At 44.8% G+C, this 18,685-nt stretch overlaps 2 protein-coding genes across 7 annotated transcripts; one reads left to right on the forward strand and one right to left on the reverse strand.

Moving 5' to 3' along the window:
• Positions 1-4,881: 4,881 nt before the first annotated feature.
• Positions 4,882-7,451, forward strand: LOC109782881 (probable plastid-lipid-associated protein 3, chloroplastic). The gene is made up of 3 exons (XM_020341506.4): positions 4,882-5,567; positions 6,155-6,350; positions 6,905-7,451. The coding sequence occupies exons 1-3, from the start codon at positions 4,996-4,998 to the stop codon at positions 7,217-7,219; spliced, it is 1,083 nt and encodes a 360-aa protein (XP_020197095.1). The 5' UTR covers positions 4,882-4,995; the 3' UTR covers positions 7,220-7,451.
• Positions 7,452-7,797: 346 nt separating this feature from the next.
• LOC109782882 (uncharacterized) lies at positions 7,798-18,314 on the reverse strand. 6 transcript variants are annotated; one of them, XM_020341510.4, is made up of 18 exons: positions 17,928-18,314; positions 17,656-17,830; positions 17,097-17,405; positions 16,803-16,892; positions 15,848-16,294; positions 15,656-15,763; positions 15,266-15,396; positions 15,058-15,190; positions 14,610-14,979; positions 13,975-14,474; positions 13,698-13,877; positions 13,459-13,617; positions 13,062-13,136; positions 12,068-12,212; positions 11,719-11,912; positions 10,953-11,165; positions 9,078-9,880; positions 7,798-8,359 (listed from the first exon to the last, which is right to left on the reverse strand). In XM_020341510.4, the coding sequence occupies exons 2-17, from the start codon at positions 17,806-17,808 to the stop codon at positions 9,242-9,244; spliced, it is 3,846 nt and encodes a 1,281-aa protein (XP_020197099.1). In that variant the 5' UTR covers positions 17,809-17,830; positions 17,928-18,314; the 3' UTR covers positions 7,798-8,359; positions 9,078-9,241. The 6 variants fall into 6 exon arrangements, with proteins under 6 accessions (XP_020197099.1, XP_020197096.1, XP_020197098.1 ...); XM_020341507.4 differs by having other exon boundaries at positions 17,956-18,309; XM_020341509.4 differs by having other exon boundaries at positions 15,848-16,247; positions 16,803-16,885; positions 17,956-18,308.
• Between the last annotated feature and the right edge of the window lie 371 nt (positions 18,315-18,685).

An 18,685-nucleotide genomic window follows, 5' to 3' on the forward strand; every position in this document is an offset into this window, starting at 1 on the left:
CAGATCATGACGGAGATCGTATTGGTATTCTAGTTGTGCTGCCTCCTTGCCTTTACAGCAAGGGGGCGGTGGGTGTTCGTCCTCTCCAGCCGGCCTATCCCTTCCTTGAGGGGGCAGTCGGGCTGGTCTATCCCTTCCTCGAGGTGGGCGGTCGGGCTGGTTTGCCTGTGTATATCTTGGTGGTGCGGGCGCAAGTGCCTCATCGTATAATTGTGGCAGCAGCTTCCGCTTTGGGTAGCTTTTAGTTTGTTGTTGGTAGTTGTACCCCTCTTCGGTTGCCGGGACTTTTTTCCATCTATCTTTGAGGGTATTTTGTTTGGTCTTCTTCTGCTGCTGCTTCTTCTTCTTCAAGCTTCGCGCAGTGGCTATGAGCTGTTGTTTGAACCGCTCTTGGTCCAATGGATCTTCCGGAACGATAAAATCTTCAGCTCCGAGGCCGACCTCCTTCTCGGAGAGAGGCATGTAGTTTCTATCCTCAGAATCATTGGGGTCCTCGGGGTTATACTGACCCCCATGCCCCTATGAGCCATCAGGCTGTTGCTTGGGGGCGGGGTCGCCGAGGTCTTCCACATTGTCCGGAGTATCGTCCTCTCCGGTGCCCGTGTTGCTTTCCCTGCCTCGATGCACCCTGGATCGTCGGTGTTGTTTCCGGCGTTTGGGGCGCTCCTAGTCGGACTTGTTACTATCTCTTTTGGGGGTGCCATCTCGGTTACTAGCGCCATCGCTGGTGTCCTTGGGGGGCGTCCACCATGTAAACGTCGTAGGTGGAGGTGGTCGTCCATCGACCGGTGACGGGAGGGGCAGTGTCAGTGTGGGCCATGGCTTCACTATCATCGTCCATGTCGTTGGCCTCCTCAGAGGCGTAGTCTAGCATGTCGGTTAAGTCTTTGACGATGGCTACTAAGTGGGTGGTGGGTGGGACGTAAAATTCCCCGTGGCCCGCCTCAAGGCTCCGCTGAGCGTAAGCCGAGGATGGGCCATCCAAGATAGTCATCATCTGGATCCGGTCTTGCGCCTTGTTTATCAGGGCAAGACTGGCCGGGTTAGCGCATGAAATTTCCTCGGAGTCAACGTCTGGTATGATGGTGGGGCGAGGGGTGAGTCCGGCCAGGGCAGACTCTTGGTCTTCGGACGCCGCACTTGCGTCAAGGCTCAAAGTCGGGCCCGCCGTAAGGGGGGCGAGTCCGGCCACGGTTGGCTCCCGGTCTTCGGACGCTGAACTCCCGTCAGGGCTCAAAGCCAGATCCGCAGTAAGGAGGGAGGGTCCAGATGGGGTTGACACCCGGTCCTTGGACGTGATGGTCGCATCCAGGCTCGAAGCCGGGTGCGAGGTGAGGGCCGATCCGGAGATCGGATCGGGAAGATGTCCCAAAGTCGATGCTTCAGGGTCCGTAGGCGCCTCAGACAAGGCTGAGAAGCCAGTGAATATTAGATCGCCCCGAGCATCGGCGATGTATTCTAGGTTACCGAACCTTCTTTGATGCTCAGGGGCGAAACTGTCGACCAGGCCGAGATGACCGGTCGAATTGGCGAGCAGAACAATGTTGCCGAACGCAAAAAGCTAGCCGGGGACGAAGATGCCCCTGGTGTTGATGCCATCTCCAATGATCGGGCGAGCCATAGACCCTTTGGTGATCCAACAGTGGAACTCTCAATGAAAGCACCAATGTCGGTGTCAAAACTGGCGGATCTCGGGTAGGGGGTCCTGAGCTGTGGATCTTGGATCAATGGGGAACAAGGGACGAAGGACACGGTGTTTACCCAGGTTCGGGCCCTCTCTAAGAGGTAAAACACTACGTCATGCTTGATTATATTGATGTGCATAGGATGATTACATAGTCGATCTACCACGAGATCAGATGAACTAAACCCTAGACTAGTAGAATGATGGTTGTTGTTCTAGCCTCTACAGACTAAACCCTCCGGTTTATATAGACACCAAGGCTACTAGGGTTACACATGATCGGTTACAAGGAAATGATAAACATGCCGATTCTTCTCATCTTGACTTGGAGGACACACCAAGGCACCAAAAATCTTCCTGTCCGGATACGGTGTCTCCTCATAGTTCGGCCTCCTAGTATTGGTAGCGCGGCCCAGTAGTCCGGCCCATAAGGGATAGGCCGGCATGCCAAAGACCCCCTAATCCAGGACTCCCTCAGCGAGGCCTCCACATCATGGGTGCCCTCCTCGTTGTGGTGAGTCGCCTGAGCTAGTCCGGGCACCAACATGCTGACTCTGGAGCTGAGGTAAGCCCGGGCACACTGATGAAACACCTCATAGTCTTCGTCAAAGGCACCGGTGGTGACCCCGAGAAAACACAATGAACTGTCATTTAAAGCATCCAACCGCGTGGTGGCGTCCGCGCATGAGGTGTTGATGGTGGACTCAATGGTGAGGTGCTCATCCAAGATCTGGGGGTCAGCACTGATTGTAGCATCGCGATCTCATATGCGCGTGCATCCACAATTTGTTTCTTCACTGCCAAATGCTCCTTGAGCTCTCATGGCTATACTCCATGCACCATGGCTTTGTGCGGCAACTGGTTGGATGATGGGGTAATGATTTGGGTAGAAGGTGGCGTGCCAGCGGTCGGGCCATGTAGGATGGATAAGGAGGAGGAGGGGTGGATTACCTGACTAGAGTGATGAGGGCGAGCACCGGGAAGGAGCATCGCCCGCGAGGAGGCGGCACAACAATTAAGCAATGAAGGTTTGAACTTGTAAGGGAAGGAAGAAATAGGGGAAAGTTTGTTTTTGTTGGGAGGAGGAGGGGGAAAGATCGATATTTTCGCGGTTGGCGAAATTTGTCGCTCGGTGCAGGGAAGAACTGGCACGCAAAATGTCATCCGACATGATTCCTTCTTCAAAACTGTGTGCGATATCTAGCCATCACAAATGATTTCTGCTAACTTACCCGTGTGTGATGACTTTGAACATACAAATGTGGGTCTGATTTTAACTGGTTTTAGTGGTCATCCATGTCATTGCATAATTTAACATCACTTGCTAATTTGGGTATGCAAAAGACCGTACAACTCAACCCACAGTTGCTTAATCGAGCAAGTTTAGTATTTAAACATAGCTAGTTACTTTCATCATGTTACATTGGTTCGTGTTCATTGCTTTGATAAATTGTTATGTGGGTGGAACAATGCTAAGGTGTTATTCTTACTTGAACAAACAACCTACTTATGATTACCCCTTCTCACAAGCATCCGCGACTACAAGAGAAGAATTAAGATAAATCTAATCATAACATTAAACAAAAGGATCCAAATCAACCCCTTACGAAATAGCTCATAAACTGGGGTTTAGTCTTCTGTCACTCCCGCAACCCATCATCTACTAACTAATCCCACAATGTATTCCCCTAGGTACAAACATGGTGAAATGTCATGTAGTCGACATTCACACGACACCACTAGAAAAAGAACAACATAACACATCAACACAACACTGAATCAATACCAACTTCACATAATTACTTATAACAAGACTTCTCCCATATCCTCGAGAACAAACGAAACTACGCACAAATCATATCCATGTTCCTATCAGAGGAGATAAATATCTAATTAACAATCTGAGGTAAACCAACTAGCATCAACTACAAGATGTAATCAACGCTCGTAGCACCTCCCAGGTACCAATCTGAGGTTTTACACAAAGATTAAACACAAAAGATGAACTAGGGTTTGGAGATGAGATGGTCTTGTGAAGATGCTGATGGAGATGAGTCCTCCCATGATGAGAGGAGCGTTGGTGATGACGATGGCTTCGATTTTCCCCTCGGGGAGGGAAGTTTCCCCGACGAAATCGCTCCGTCGGAGAGGAAAAATCCTCCTGCCCAGGTTCCACCTCGAGACAGCGGCGACTCATCCCGAAAGTCTTCTTTTCTATTTTCTAGGGCAAATGGCTTCATATAGCGGAAGATGGGCATCGGCGGACCTCCGTGGGCCCCACAAGCCACCAGGGCGTGCCGCCAGCCTTGTGGCCCCACCGAGGCTCTTCTCTGGTACTTATTTCTTCCAGTATGTTTTATATATTCCAAAATTATTTTTCGTAAATTTTCAGGTCATTTGGAGCTCCGGAGAATATCTGTTGTAGCTTTTTCAGCCTCAGAATTCCAGCTGCCAGCAATGTCCCTCTTTCGGTGTATCTTGCATTTTAAGAGAGAGAAAGTATTAGAATTGCAGCATAAAGTGAAATATAGATTTAAAACATTATAAATAATAATAGCAAACACGATGCAAAATGCATGTATCACAATCCGCTGCACGACATGGCTCTGACAAAGGCCACGTGCCACCCGTCATGGATACACGCCGACTGTAGCGATCACGCGCCTTCGGTCCACCCGTCATCGACCCTCTAACCGGTTCTCCCGCGAACGAGCCGTCTGGGCAAATCGTACGGCTCGCCTCGCCCCCGAGAGCCTCCCGCCGCAAGCCACACGGCAACAGACAACTGGGAAGCTCTCTTCGCCCAACTGTAGCGATTGCGCATCCTCGGTCCACTCATCATGGACGCACACCGACTGTACCGATTCGTACGCCAAGGGTCCACCTGTCATTCAGCCGTCCGGGTTGATCGGACGGCTCGCCTCGCCCCAAGAGCCTCATGCCGCAAGCCAACCGGCAATGGACGGCTAGGAGGTTCTCTTCGCCCTCGACGAGCCTAGGAAGGTGAATACTCCACCATCCTTTGCCCGGTCCCGAGAGCCTTCTCCCCAAGCCAACGGGCAATAGACGGTTAGGAGGCTTTCTTCGCCCTCGATGAGCCTAGAAAGGCGGATATCACGCCATTCTTTATACAGGAGTTCGTATTCCAGGGAGAAAAAACCAAATAGAAAAACGGCTCGATTTTTAAGGGTTTTCCTGCGGCGATTTCGTAAATGAAAGAAAATCGCTGCTTGGGCTCTCCCCTCCCCGCCCGCCCACACAAGTGACTAGAGGCCAACAGAAGAGGAGTGGAATCATTCATTCATTCATCCATGGCTCCCCTCTTCGCCTCCTGCCACGCTTCCCACGCGTCCCTCCTACTCCTCTCCCCCAACCCCGCCGCCGCCGCGCGTCTCCGCGTCGGTGGCCTCCGAGTCAGGCGGCCGCGCCGCCTCCGCCTCCCCGTACGCACCGCCGTAGGAGGCAGCCCACTCGACGCCGAGATCCCCGACCCTACAGTCGACGATGACGAGTGGGGCCGCGAGCCGCCCGCTTCCGCGCCGGGTAACTCGCGCCCTGGCGTCACCGATGAGTGGGGCGAGCCGGGGGTGGCCGAGCCTGAGCAGCCCTCCGGCGCCGACACCCCTACCAACGACGACGAGTGGGGCGGGGAGCCCACGCCGACGCCGCCCAAGGCGAAGGAGGCTCCGGTTACGAAGGAGGACGAGGGGAGGGAGGAGCTGAAGCGGTGCTTGGTGGACACGGTGTACGGCTCCGGCCTGGGCCTCAAGGCGTCCTCCGAGGTCAGGGGGGAGGTCGTGGAGCTCGTGGCCCAGCTCGAGGCTGCCAATCCCACGTCCGCGCCCGTCCAGGCGCCAGAGCTCGACGGAAACTGGATACTCCTGTGAGCCCTCCCACTTCTTGCTCTCAATCAGTACTTGCTAGTACTCACTACTTCGATCGTCAGTGGAATGCTTTGTTTGAATTTTAGCCACTGAATGATTGCGTGCTGTTGCCGTTGTTCTTCTGACCAAAGGGTGTTCTAAGTTGAGGGCTCCTTTGGTTAATAGGATAGGAATGTTATAGGAATAGGAAAATCATAGGAAGCGAGATACATGTATCCCAATTCATATAGGGAAAGAGATGTCATTTGAAGCATAGGATAGAAATTTTTCCATTTGAGTCTAGGATAATGTCACTTTTCTTTGAAATGTGAAGGATTGGTTCCTATCCTACATACGAATGAATCCATTCCAACAAAACAAAGAGCTCCAAAGGAATTTTTCCTTTGAAAACCCTATCTTATACAATTCCTACAGAAGTCCTATAAGCCAAAGGAGGCCGAACTGTGTAAGCAGTCAACTTCTTATAATGTTGTTGCTCTGCCAAAGCAGACGACCAATTTCCCCCCTCTTAGAATTCTCATTAGCACTGAGGGGGTCCAGTCAGTTACTTGTACCTACTTAATTGTGCATGCTCGTTGACTTTCAGGTATACAGCATATTCTGAGCTTCTACCGATTCTGCTTGCCGGGGCAACACCATTCACCAGAGTTGATAAGATATCCCAAGAAATTGACTCGAGAAGCATGACGATAATTAATGCTTCAACTATTTCGACTCCATTTGCTTCGTTTTCATTCAGCGCAACTGCTTCTTTTGAAGTCCAAACTCCATCAAGGATAGAGGTATAGACCTGCTTCTCGTCAATGGTATGCTAGTCTCAGTTTATGCTGCATTGGTTATTTCAGCTTTCCAGACATGTCATGTGCAACAGTTAATTTGCTTCTTCAATTACAAATAGAACATTTTGTATCATTAAATCATTTCGCTAGTTACATTTGCTTCTCATCAATGTTATTTTAAAACACTTTGTATTATGAAATCCAGATAGTGTGTAGCCCCCTTCGTCAAACCATTTCGCTAGTTACATCTACTTGCTATTTTTAAGAAATATGGAATGCAAATTAGCAAATTAGGGAGAGACCCCTTTGTGTTGTGCTAGACTAAGATATATAATCTAGCATGGCTTCAACAGACGCATTTGATACCGGTATTGCCACACCTGTCATTCTCCTAGCAAATCTCTCATACCAAATATTTGAGGTGCACATCATGGTTATTAAAAGATTTCTTGGATGTTTCATCAGTTAAAAGAATACAAGTTGCCCTTTACCATGTATGTAAGCGGTCCTTGATAACATAGATATGCCAAACTGACACATTACTTGTTCTCATGAAGGTCCAATTCAAAGAGGGGAGCTTCCAGCCTCCTGAGATATCATCATCGGTAAATCTACCTGAACAGATCGCCATATTCGGGCAGAAGTTCAGCCTGGGGACTGTTAAGGAGCTGCTGGAGCCTTTGCAGCGAGCATTTGCTAGCATTGCAGGGTCCATCTCTGGGCAGCCACCCCTCAAGGTACCGATTCCTGGGGACAACAAGGCCAAGTCATGGCTTTTGACAACCTACCTGGACAAAGACTTGAGGATTTCAAAAGGCGATGGAGGCGGCGTGTTTATTCTTGCCAAAGAGGGGAGCCCTTTACTAGATTAACTGTACATGTGTAATAGGTGTCATTATTCATATCTGCAAGGTTGAAAACCACAGCTACAAGCCTACAACGGGGCATTCTTCTCCCTCTTTGATACACAATTTTCTGGTGGTTTTCTAGAGTCTGGCAGAATCAACTAAATATTGTCAGTATGCAGTCTCCATACACTTTTTTCTCCCTGGTAACTAGTGTACATCTTTTGTATTATTAAAAAGGAATGTGCACATTACTTTATCATAAGAGTATTTTCAGCTCCGCAGCTCAGGCAACTAAACCAAAATTACCTGAGAACCGTGACATGGAAGCAAAATCCTGAGCACCATGACATGGATTGCATGCCAGATTCTGGATTCAATTATTGCTTCTGAGTCCGGGTTCAAACAGGATACCCTCTGATCCTCTTTAGTTCAATCAAACTAAATTTTCAGAAGACATGATTTTTTTTAATTTAGTTCATTTGATTTAACTAAGGAATATGGGAGGGTACCTGAGGTTCACAAATTTGCATCGCTAGATACATTTCATACAAAATGCAAGGGAATCAAACTCAAGCGATCAACTGTTCCTTCAGTACGAGAGCTTGCTTAAGGTACATCTACATTAACAACTGAGACCTGTCACGCTTCAAATACAGAACTGGGAAAATGGCAGTACATCTACATTAACTGACACCTGTCATGCTTCAAATGCAGAACTGAGAATATGGCAGCAAGACAACGCTTCTCAGCAAATAAGATGTGTATCAGGCAGATATAACCATCTCCTAGAGAACATTCTAAAAAAACAGAAGCCTGTAATCTCCAACTTTTCTCTCTAGTAGACTACATAATTACAGAGCAGAGGCATCTCCCTGTGAAAAAACTGTGGACGAAAATGGCGTCGCCGTCGGAACAACAATCTTGCCTATCTATTAAAAAGAAGTGAATTAGCGCCAGCAGATTTAGTAATGTGCCAGGAAAAATTGGTACTGTTGTTATGTTACAACAATTCTAAGTCGCAAGTGGTTGCCTCCATTTATCGGTTGACTTGAAGATACAAAAACGCAGCCCACATCGCACACCTAACTCGGATCACATTTTTCGTCTGCTTACACAACAAGAAAGTTTCCTTGTACTTGAGTTCACTCTTCATCATCATGGTTTCTGCATTATAAAAACATAGGTTACCCATCACGTACAGATGCACTGGCTCAAATGCATATACTGTGAGAGGGAAGTGGCCATCCATAATTCATTTCTGTTGTTCATGTCTAGACCATAACACCAACACTGTAGATTCAATTATATACTCTAGAAAGCATACCATCTCCAACATGATAAGCGTGCTGTCGAAATAAATAGTTAATCTTGTGATGTGCATGCCTGTGACTAACCTACCTTAACGGGTACCATTCAGATATGGGGAAAATAACATGGAACTGTGTTATATAAATATATCCTCTTTCTCCCAACATTTTTTAGGTGTGTTCTTCCTAACATTGATGTGTTAATGTTTAGCAAGAAACCACAAGTGCCAGCAGTCCAGCAGCAGAAGTATAAGATATTTTGAAGTAGCGATGGAACTATTTCACTAAGCACCAACCTGTGATTCCAAATTCGAGTGAAAACACATCGGAAAATATAATGTAGCTCTTAAACAGTTTCCATAATACTTCATTTTAGTTAAAGGAGTTCTCCCCTGATTTATTAAGTACAGTAACAGTTTACATAGTGCTAAGACACATAGTGAGTGTTAGCCTTTGATATTTTCTGTTCTCTTGTTCAACCAGGTGCTTTCCAAATTTAATCATTTAAGAAACATTTATTTGCATGCAATTACAGAGAGAAAAGGGTGAAGGCGAAGAGAACTTTCATGACTAACCTCAGCATGAGAGTGAGACACAATGTCCTCTCCAATGTGTAGATACCGCACCATGGATTCAACACACCTAGGATACATGGCAGACCTTTCAAATATATAAATGTGCCAACAGTAAATTCACAAGACAAGAATCCAACTGACAAAGCTTTGTGGTTTGCCTGCTATCATTTGAAAACTGTGTCCTGCATCTTTTTGAACACCTCATGCACAGATGAAGGGTCTATATCATATCTAACACCCTCACCACCATACTGCACAAAGAGGTACTCTTTTGAGGACATTGGAGGGGGCAAAAGATCACATAAGTCCACCAGATCTTGAATAGGTGGTAAGGGCATATCCCTTTGGTTCAGTGAATGATACACATCTGCCAGAAGAAGCCACACGAGGTCAGCATCCATACAGGTCAGTCCAGTCAATGCCCTTATAGCAGCTTCTCGCAAACCTATCAAACCACTATAAGCAATCCCTACCACAAGACCACAGATCTTCTTCAACACACTTTCCAATGCAATAGCACTCCTTTTGTGGGAAGATATTTCAGTGATCATGTCCAAGACTGCAATCTGAATCTTTTGGCTGGATATCTCAGCCATAGGTTCCTCTGAGGTAAGTGAGGTATTCCTATATGGTAAAATAATTGCTTTTTCATCCATCGATGACAGTGTTTTCCGTCGGAATGGAGACAGGGCCAGTAACCTCCAAATAATATATCCATCCTTATGAAACCGGCGTACAAAAAAATTACCACCCGATATTTGAATGATTCTGCCTAAAACTTCTGTGCATCTTCTGACAATAGGCTGCAAAAACCTTATTCCGGTGAGAGTAGGCATCATATAGAACTCACATATTTTACAGTAAGACTGGGAACAGAGAAACAGGTAACTGAAACTTATCCAGTCTGGCACCTCATAGACTCAATCTTATCGTGCCAAAAGTAAATTTGAAATTTAAGTAGGTGATCAGAGATTCCATATCCAAGCCAACAAATTCTGTACTAGGTACTAAATGTACAAACCAATATTGCAGATTATTTCATGCAGTGAATTGGAATTTTATGTTTTGGTCAGTTGGAGAGCATATGTTCCATGACTACCAAATTGTAAATGAATCAGCATTCAATGAAGGCAAAAAAAGAGGTAATGTACTAGTATGAAGAATCAAGAGTGTTGCTCTAAGTTAAATCGGTGCAAGTGCAACATCATTCATTGAACTGAGGTGATGTTCGGGGCATATTGTTCACTTATGTAAATAATATGAACTATTCATCTGCATTAAGAATCAACACATATCCTCTGGAGCACAGATAAAAAATCTGGTGGCACATGTTCTTCAGAATATAGTTGTGGTCAGTTTTACTTCAGAAGCAAAGTTGATCTCATAGAGGAGCGGGATTATAGATGGACGAACCAAAATATGGCAGGTCATCAAACAAGATACAAAAAGAGTAGGTGTCACTTGAGAAGCGAGGTTACTGGATGAGGACAACATGTGCAATATTGGAATGAAATTTGGGTTTGATCATATTCACACTTAATATTTGGATTCTAAAGTAGCTGTAGAAGCCCTTTGGATCCAAGAAAGCAAATGGTAAAAGAAGATGCTGAACTTAGATGTGACATGGGCAACAATGCTCTATATCTGATTCTAGTCAACAGAATATGTAGCTCATTGATTGGATGATGTATAGAAGTACACCATGATTTCATGATGGTGAGAAATGAAATATTACCACTGAAGTGTGATATAATTTATAGGAAGCTAAAAAGTAAACATTTCATGTAAGCATTTATTCTAAAAAACCAAAGAAGCAAGTACCAAGAGAACAATAATTTACACGATGCAAAAATATCAGATGTGAAGAAACTGCACCATTGAGATCTTGTTCTTAAGACAGATAACCAGGTATGGCCATAGTTTGTTCATAGCTGGGAGTAGTCTATTCCCATCAACATCTTCAGCAGTGTCCATATCATCAAGAAGTTCATCCAAGGACAATTGCTGGACTGCCTCCTTGATAACAGCTTTGGTTTCATTTTCACACTTATACGCATCCTCAACCTTAGCAATAGATACAACAGCATTCTGCAGATGGCAAAGAATAATTTTACTGTGACAAGAAATGCCAGAGAACTTAATTGTCAGGATGAAGCAACCGTTGTTTGTCAATGAATGGCTGAAATTTTTACTTTATTCAACATTAAGTCACAACAGAATGACATCTAAGAGCTATGCTGCCAAGTAAAGGGTATCAGGTTTGCTAAATCTGTTAAATGAGGTGATATAATAGCTTAGTTAGTACTATTAACACTGAAAGCAAATGAAAACAGCCATATGCGACATACAAGTACACAACCACATTATAGGAAACCTCCTCCCTGGTTTTATACGTAGAATTTGCATTCCTCGAGATACAGAATAGACAAGAGCTAGCTCAAGTTATTGTACCAAATAGAAGACCAGTATGAAGGATGCCAAAAGATGGCCAAAAGCTATTGCCAAAACAAAATGGCCAGCAAAGCAGGTAAAATAAAGAAACCTATAAATGACCCCGCAAGTGAAATATCCTATGAAATGGGATCAGAACTTGCGCTTATCACAATACACTGTTGCATAATTATCAGACAGAAAGAAATACCTCCACGATGTCTAGGGCCACAAGACATGCTGCTTCCTTGGTCGAGGAGAGAAGTGGGGTGGCAGCTGATAAGCAAGACCCAGCAAGAGATGCAACTATTCTCCTGTATTTTCTCATATCATTCAGATTGCAAAGTAAATCCTCCCAATATTCCAAGCTCAGAAAATCAGGCTGGGCATCAACACCCACTGTACCTGATGCAATCAAAAACAGGTTATGAGAAAGCAACTATGTGAATAAGACTTCATGAATAAATGAACTCTAAACCATATTTTCTGGGGAATATGATGGTGCTACAATCCAAACTAACTGCTGTAGAAAAACAAAATTGGGTCCTGTCAAGCATTACCAGGCATTACGCTGGTTTCTCTTCTCTTCTCTATCAAACTTTCGACTGCTTGATGCTCTGATCTGACCTTCACAGAAAATGATTGCACCTCATCTGGTAAGCTAATAGATTCATGAGTACATGCCTTGGCGATCTCAAAGACTGCCTAGAGAAACCAAAAAAGGAAGAACTTGCTCAGTGAAACATGTATTAGTGCACAAGCAAAACATGACCAGAGAAAGAGATGAATAACAAGTAGGTGGTCCAGAATTCTGAATGCACCAATGAGCACAACATTAATACAAGAGAATCAGAGACAAATCAACAATTGGGCTTTAATTGTACAGAGTTCTGTACAAAATGTGTAGACTTCACCAGTTCAAACACGTGCATATATTTTATCAGAAGAAAAAAAAACATAGAGATGTCATTTTCCAACTAATTTCGCCACTTGGATGCTAATACAGACAAAATAGCACTACTAGTCGCTTTGTACCACACTTTATTTGACATTGAACCACGATCACCTCCTAAGAAATTAGATGGTAGGCCAATCAGAACAGACAATGTATCTGTGTACTATTGTCACTGCACTCTTAACTTGCATACTCAATAATCAGCATGGCAAAAACCATAGGTAGACTATCAAACCCTCATCCAAGATATAAGACAAGGCGTGAAAGCTATGTGCCTATGTCTGTTCATTGACCCGTTGGGTCAAAACTGAAAACAGTGCACAAAACCAGGCCAGTGCCAAAAGACACCATCAACTGCATGCACTGCCCTGCACTGTTTAAACAGGCTTTGAAAACCGCTGATGAACAGCCTTAACAGATATACAATAAAACCTTACCAATTGCACGTGATAGTTAAAAATTAAAATGGTAAAATCAGTAACTGAAATTTGAAATCCCAGCCAGCACCATGCACACGCGCTATAAGCGAATACCCATTTAGTAGAACAACCGAGCGGCCATCACATGATATCAAATTTTGTAACTGTATATCATAATACCTTCAGAAATGGAACAGTTAGATGGGGATGATCATGCCTACCAAGAACCTCCAGCTCTGAAGAAACTGCCCGCATCTGTAAGTATTACATGCATTGCAATAAAAATTAACATATGAAACTGGCTTCAAAACTTAAAAAATAATCATGTCTCGTTTTGATCAAAGGGCATCATTTGTCCTTTACTTCCCCATGCATCATCATATCCTCTTGGGATAATCAAAAAGGGAAGTGATCTCAGAAGGATAAGTGCTCAAACTTCGAAAGCCATAAAGTGTAATTGGTTTGACTAATTGGCAACTGATGCTTTACAAGGCAGCTTGTTATATGAAGGGTACAAAAGCACTTAACCATGTAAAAAAAATGAAATGGGGAAGATTCATAACCATCCCTATCATACCGGTTCTTCCAAAAATGGTAAAATGTCACGAGAAGCACCAATGTAACACAGCATGGAAGCGAGAATATCAGGGACGTGGGGGTTGAGGTCTAGATGGCGCAATTGTCTACAAAGAGAGTCAACAATGTAATCTGCATTCGCCACAACGAATTGGCCAACCTGCACAGAAAGAAAAACATAAACGGTAATTCCGATGATGACAGTAAAAGAATTTTGCATGAACTAAGGTCATCAATTACCGTAGAGTAACCACCAGCGGCAGCAAGTGTTCTTAAGACAGCATCTGACGCAATTCTAATCTGCGCACTTGAGCTGATAAGTTTCCGGAGTAGAAGATAAAGTGAAGAGTGCATAAACCCACTGTGTGCAAAATCTTGACCAAGAATAATACCAAAGACCCCAATCCCGTCAAGCATTACCTGATGGAGAAGAACAAAAGTTGAAATACAGTTAAAACTGGAACAAGAAAATAATGCTTTAAAAAACTATTGAAGAATTGCAGCAATGCATAATTACTTGTTGTAGTGCGGTTGTATCACGGAAGAAATGCATTGGAACATTAAGTTCTGCTAGGCATAGCTCAGAGTTCTGTTCTGTTGGAAGATCCCACATTTCCGGAGACATGTACTCGTGTAGTATACTACCAATACAGTGAATAATATCATCTTTAGTGTACATTCGCTCACTTATCTTCCAAACTTCTCTTACTCCGGTACGTTGACCACTTGAAGTTAAGTGGTCATTTTGACCAGGTACCCTTATCACTTGTGCTGAACTCTTGTTGAATAATTGCAAACACACACAGAGAGACTGATCTGACAGACCATATATGAGCTCATTGAGCATGCAAACAGCAGAGCTTGCCTGGCGCAGTTTTTGTCCAGAATCACTCTTCATGCACCACCTCTGCACACCATATCTGTGAGTGTCTTCAGCGCGCAGCTCAGTGCTTAACCTCCGGAACTGATTGAGTAGAATATCAACAAAAACAGATAAAGATGCACTGGTTCCTTGCCCTACCATCATCACAAGCAACAAAACATAACAGGTCAAAATTTCAGTCTAATAAATTGCATCGCTGTAAAAGGCAACAAACAGGACAGCTCCTAAATCATAAGTGTGGCAAGCATTCAAAGTAGTTGACAAATTACCTGAAACTGTTGAAAGACCAACCAGCCTTATGATTCCTGCCAGAGCGAAGTATAGCCTCTGGCTACTTGCATGAACAAACCATGAAGGTACATGGGGGAGCTCATATTCAACTGTACCATTTACTGCATTTGGCAAACCATTGTCCCCAATAACAGATATTTTTGGGCCTGCAGATGAAGATGTGGCATACTGAGAGTGAGAACTGTGACTTGTATCATTAACATAGGCTCCATTCTTCAACTCAGCAACTGAATACAGATATCCAACAGATAGTGGCTTTGATACAATCAGCTTGTCCATGGAACCAGAAAACTGTGAGCTATGACTAATGCATAAACCCAAACGATCAAAGAAGCGAGCAGCAACAACCTGCCAGTGCAATAAAAATCAAGTCAAAAGTCAACTGAAGAGCTGTTGATCTAAAGAGAGGAATTGTAAGTTACTTACAGGAGAGCGATGAAGGTGATTTATCAGAAACTGAGGGCCGGCATAGAAAGTTAGAGCCAACAGTTTCCTGGCATGAGAAAGGGCAGTGATCTCCTCGCTTCCAAGTACCACTTGCGGTAACTTTTCAAGCAGCCTGTCTTGCATGCAAAAAAGTTGAGAACTTTCTCACAATGTAAACTGTGTTGTTTCAAGAAAAAATAACACAAACCTGGTAAATATATCAGAAACCTCATTTCCTGATAGAAAATGTTGACCCTTCATGAAAAGATAATCAAGAGAATCTTGTGCAGCCTCAGACACAGTTGCTGCATCATCACATGCTAGAACACATAAGCACTCCTGCAATTAACGATGTGGAGTTAGAAGTTAATAGAGATTCCAGGCAAGTATGTGAAGATGCTGGCTGAGCCAAAGATTTTCCTCTTTCTTTTTTGCAGGGTGGCTGGGCCAAAAGTATGAATGCATAGTGAATGAATTTCAAAACATAAAAGACATGCTGCATATTGATGGCAAAGTTGTAGACCATGTGAGCATAACTGCATAACTAACATTTTCTTATGCTTTCCACAAGTCGAAAAATAAGAATTTACAAACTTACCACAAGTAACATCTTGCTTCTCATTAATGTGACGCTGCAACTAGACAACAGCCCCCTTAAACCAATAACCATTGACCTCCTTACTTTCTCAGATGAGTGAACAGAAAGCTGCAAGAAGGATACAATATTAAGATGACTTAGAAGGATGCTAATTTATAAAATAACGCGCAGTGGGGAGGGAGGTAAATATACATGTGGAAATGTCTCTGTAAACAATTTGCCAACATTAGTTGCTGTTTCCTCGAGCCATTTTCTTGTGCGTTTTACATGCAGTGCTCTTCTATCAGCAGAGTTATTACTGACATCAGAGGTAGTGTCTTCTGTAGTTTCAGAATTGCCTGTCTGTTCAGAAAACGTTTTGGTTGGCAACTGGCGAAGCTTCTGCAATACATGGTCACTAGAACCACTGCCACCAGAACATTGGGCAGAACTATTGTCACTAGGAATATCAAGTGCACTGAAATTTTCCTTGTCACATAGGACTATCATCAAAGCCTCAGTCAATCCAAGAATGGCTTGCTCAATGCTCAAAGCACTCCCAGCAGCGCCGCTAATCATTGTCTTCGATGTGTAGAGAAGCTTTCCAAGACGACTGACGATACCAGGAAGGAAAAAGGCAAGTGCATCAGCAGAACCTACCTAAAGAAGAAAGACAACTTTTACTAGTGAACATAATTAAGAAAAATCTCACCAGAAGCCACGCTCAAAATAATTAAAAACGATTCAACCATGCTTCTATGCAAAGAGGAATCATGCCTACAGGAAAGATACAGATATGCCAAACCTAAAGATGACACCAACTTTTACTGTTGCAATCAGAGTACCGCTGGCCGCTCGGTATTTAAATCATCTAGGATATTTAAGTATGTCTTGTATATCCCATCCCTTTTTGCTTCAAATGAGTAAAAATCATTACCCAGAGTAATATGTCAATGCGACAGCGAACCATGTAACATTGCCTCATTTCTTGTAATTTTATCTTTTTATGAAATAATGTTGTTGTCGTAGGTCTTTTTTGGAGGTGAGGGGAGGGGGATTAAATACTAGCAAGGCAGAGTTTTAGTTAATAAACGATTAAGAATTTCTGACTGAAAATAGTAGAAGCATCTCATCTAGCAAGCCACTGCTGTCACACAGAACATCTCACCTTGGCAATAAGAACGCGCAATGCGAGCAATGATTCCTTTCTAATACCTGCGCTGCCACGGTGACCTCTTGATGCCTCAAATTCTGATGACTTCCATATGAAATGAACCAAATTAGTTCCGTCTTACTAACACATGGTTATTACATCTAAAAGAACATGTGTGCACAAATAATAGAATAGTTTTTTGTGGGAAAATAAAGAATAACTGGGTGGCAAAGGCACTATATAAACAAAAAGAAAAGTAACGGCGAAAAGAAGTGTGTCTATACATATGTTCAGGAATAAACACTATACCTGTAGAAGAAGTGAAAGCCAATGTCCGACAGCAGGTGAAGCATTTTCCGATCGGAGGAATGCAAGCAAGCACTCCTCTGGTTTTGCAGAATGCTTTGGGTGAACCACACTACCAATTTCCGAACTTTGAATGATTGGGGTCGTGGGTAATACAGTTGCTTGATTACACGAACAGGACTTAGCCGAGCATGACTGCAGCTGCAGAATCATGGCTCTGAAGCATCTTAGGATGCCTAGGCGGAATTCTTCAGAAGCCTCCGAAGGTGAAAGTACTGCCCCAGATGTCAACTTTTTCAGCAACGCGACCATCTAGCATGCCAAACAAAACTATATAACATGTGTGAAAAACTTGGTAGATTCGCCAACAGAAAATAACCCACATGATCTACCCAATGTGCGCTTAAAAGTGTGGAGATGCTTCGTACCATATGGCTATAGTTAGTGGTTGAAAAATAAATTTCCATACTCAAGTTCTAGTAAGCAGCTACTTAACAGGTTCTAGTTAGGTTGCTAGAGACTAGACTACACTGCAGAATCATGGCTTAGGGGAATTAATCACCTGATTGAGCGAGGTGAGACGGCACTTGGTGAGGAGCAACTCAAGGCAAGCGAGCCCGCCTTCGGCGATGGCATCGGTGATGTCGAGCTCCCCGACACCCTGCCTTGCTGCCTTGCCTTCCTTCCTGCACTGCACCGCTGCATCTAGGAGCATGAGCAATGGAAACGCCGTATAGCTAGATAAAAGGACAGGGCACCAAGATTAGATCACAAATCAAAGACACACGCACACAATATAAGGAGAGCATATTTTCCTCGAGCAGCGGGGCGTACGGGGGAAGAGGAGCGGGCGTATACGTACTCGAAGCAGGGCTGCAAGGCGGGGGCAGGGACGGAGCGGAGGAAGGCGGCCATGGGGCGGAGGGAGGAGGCGGCGGCGGAATTGGAGGCGGGGGAGCGGCTGCGGAGGACGTCGAGGAGGGCGATTGTGTGGGGCTTAAGCTGGGCGAAGACGGCGGCTAGGGTTTCGTCGGAGGCCGCCGCCGCCTCCATCCCGGCGGGCGGCGACGTTGTGGAAGCGCTCCTTGATGGGGTGCACCGGCGGGCGTGTGCGCTTCCGGTAGCTGCTCGGAAAGAGACGGAGGGGGGGAGGGTGAGGGATGGAGAGGGTTCTAGGTTGTTGCGAGCCGTCGTCGTGGGGTTTTTCTGGAAGCGGAGCTCGAGAAGACGAGCAACCAGGACAAACAGCTAAATTTTCCTAAATTTCACATATTTTGGCCACTAATTGTGAGTTTAACCCATTAGAATACCATAAGAGCAACTCCAACGGGCCGACCCAAACGGACAGCGTTTTTTATCCGCTTTTTATCCGTTTGGGTCGGCCGCCCGCCCGCCGTCCGCCCTTTTTTAGATTTGGGTCGGCAGTCCGCCCAACAAGGCGACCTATTTCATGACCCTGCCCGCTTTAGATCATGCCAGCGGCCATGGCGTCGCCCTGGTTTTGGCACTTCAGCGCGCAGGAAAGGTTCGCGCGCGGGGAGAAAAGCGGCCTAGCGCGCTGGTTTTGACGCTCCAGCGCGCGCCGCGGCCGG

Source organism: Aegilops tauschii, chromosome 1 (assembly GCF_002575655.3).
Source record: "Aegilops tauschii subsp. strangulata cultivar AL8/78 chromosome 1, Aet v6.0, whole genome shotgun sequence".
Taxonomy (NCBI): domain Eukaryota; kingdom Viridiplantae; phylum Streptophyta; class Magnoliopsida; order Poales; family Poaceae; genus Aegilops; species Aegilops tauschii.

Bases quoted from the DNA above. Each gene is read 5' to 3' on its own strand.
- LOC109782882 (XM_020341507.4), bottom strand. From the start codon at position 18,146: ATGGAGGCGGCGGCGGCCTCCGACGAAACCCTAGCCGCCGTCTTCGCC. The intron at 17,406-17,655 runs GTGATTAATTCC...TTGGCATGCTAG, and splicing joins GTCTCACCTCGCTCAATCAG to ATGGTCGCGTTGCTGAAAAA. The intron at 14,980-15,057 runs GTAAGTAACTTA...TTGCACTGGCAG, and splicing joins ATCACCTTCATCGCTCTCCT to GTTGTTGCTGCTCGCTTCTT.
- LOC109782881 (XM_020341506.4), top strand. From the start codon at position 4,996: ATGGCTCCCCTCTTCGCCTCCTGCCACGCTTCCCACGCGTCCCTCCTA. The intron at 5,568-6,154 runs GTGAGCCCTCCC...GTTGACTTTCAG, and splicing joins GACGGAAACTGGATACTCCT to GTATACAGCATATTCTGAGC. The intron at 6,351-6,904 runs GTATAGACCTGC...GTTCTCATGAAG, and splicing joins AAACTCCATCAAGGATAGAG to GTCCAATTCAAAGAGGGGAG.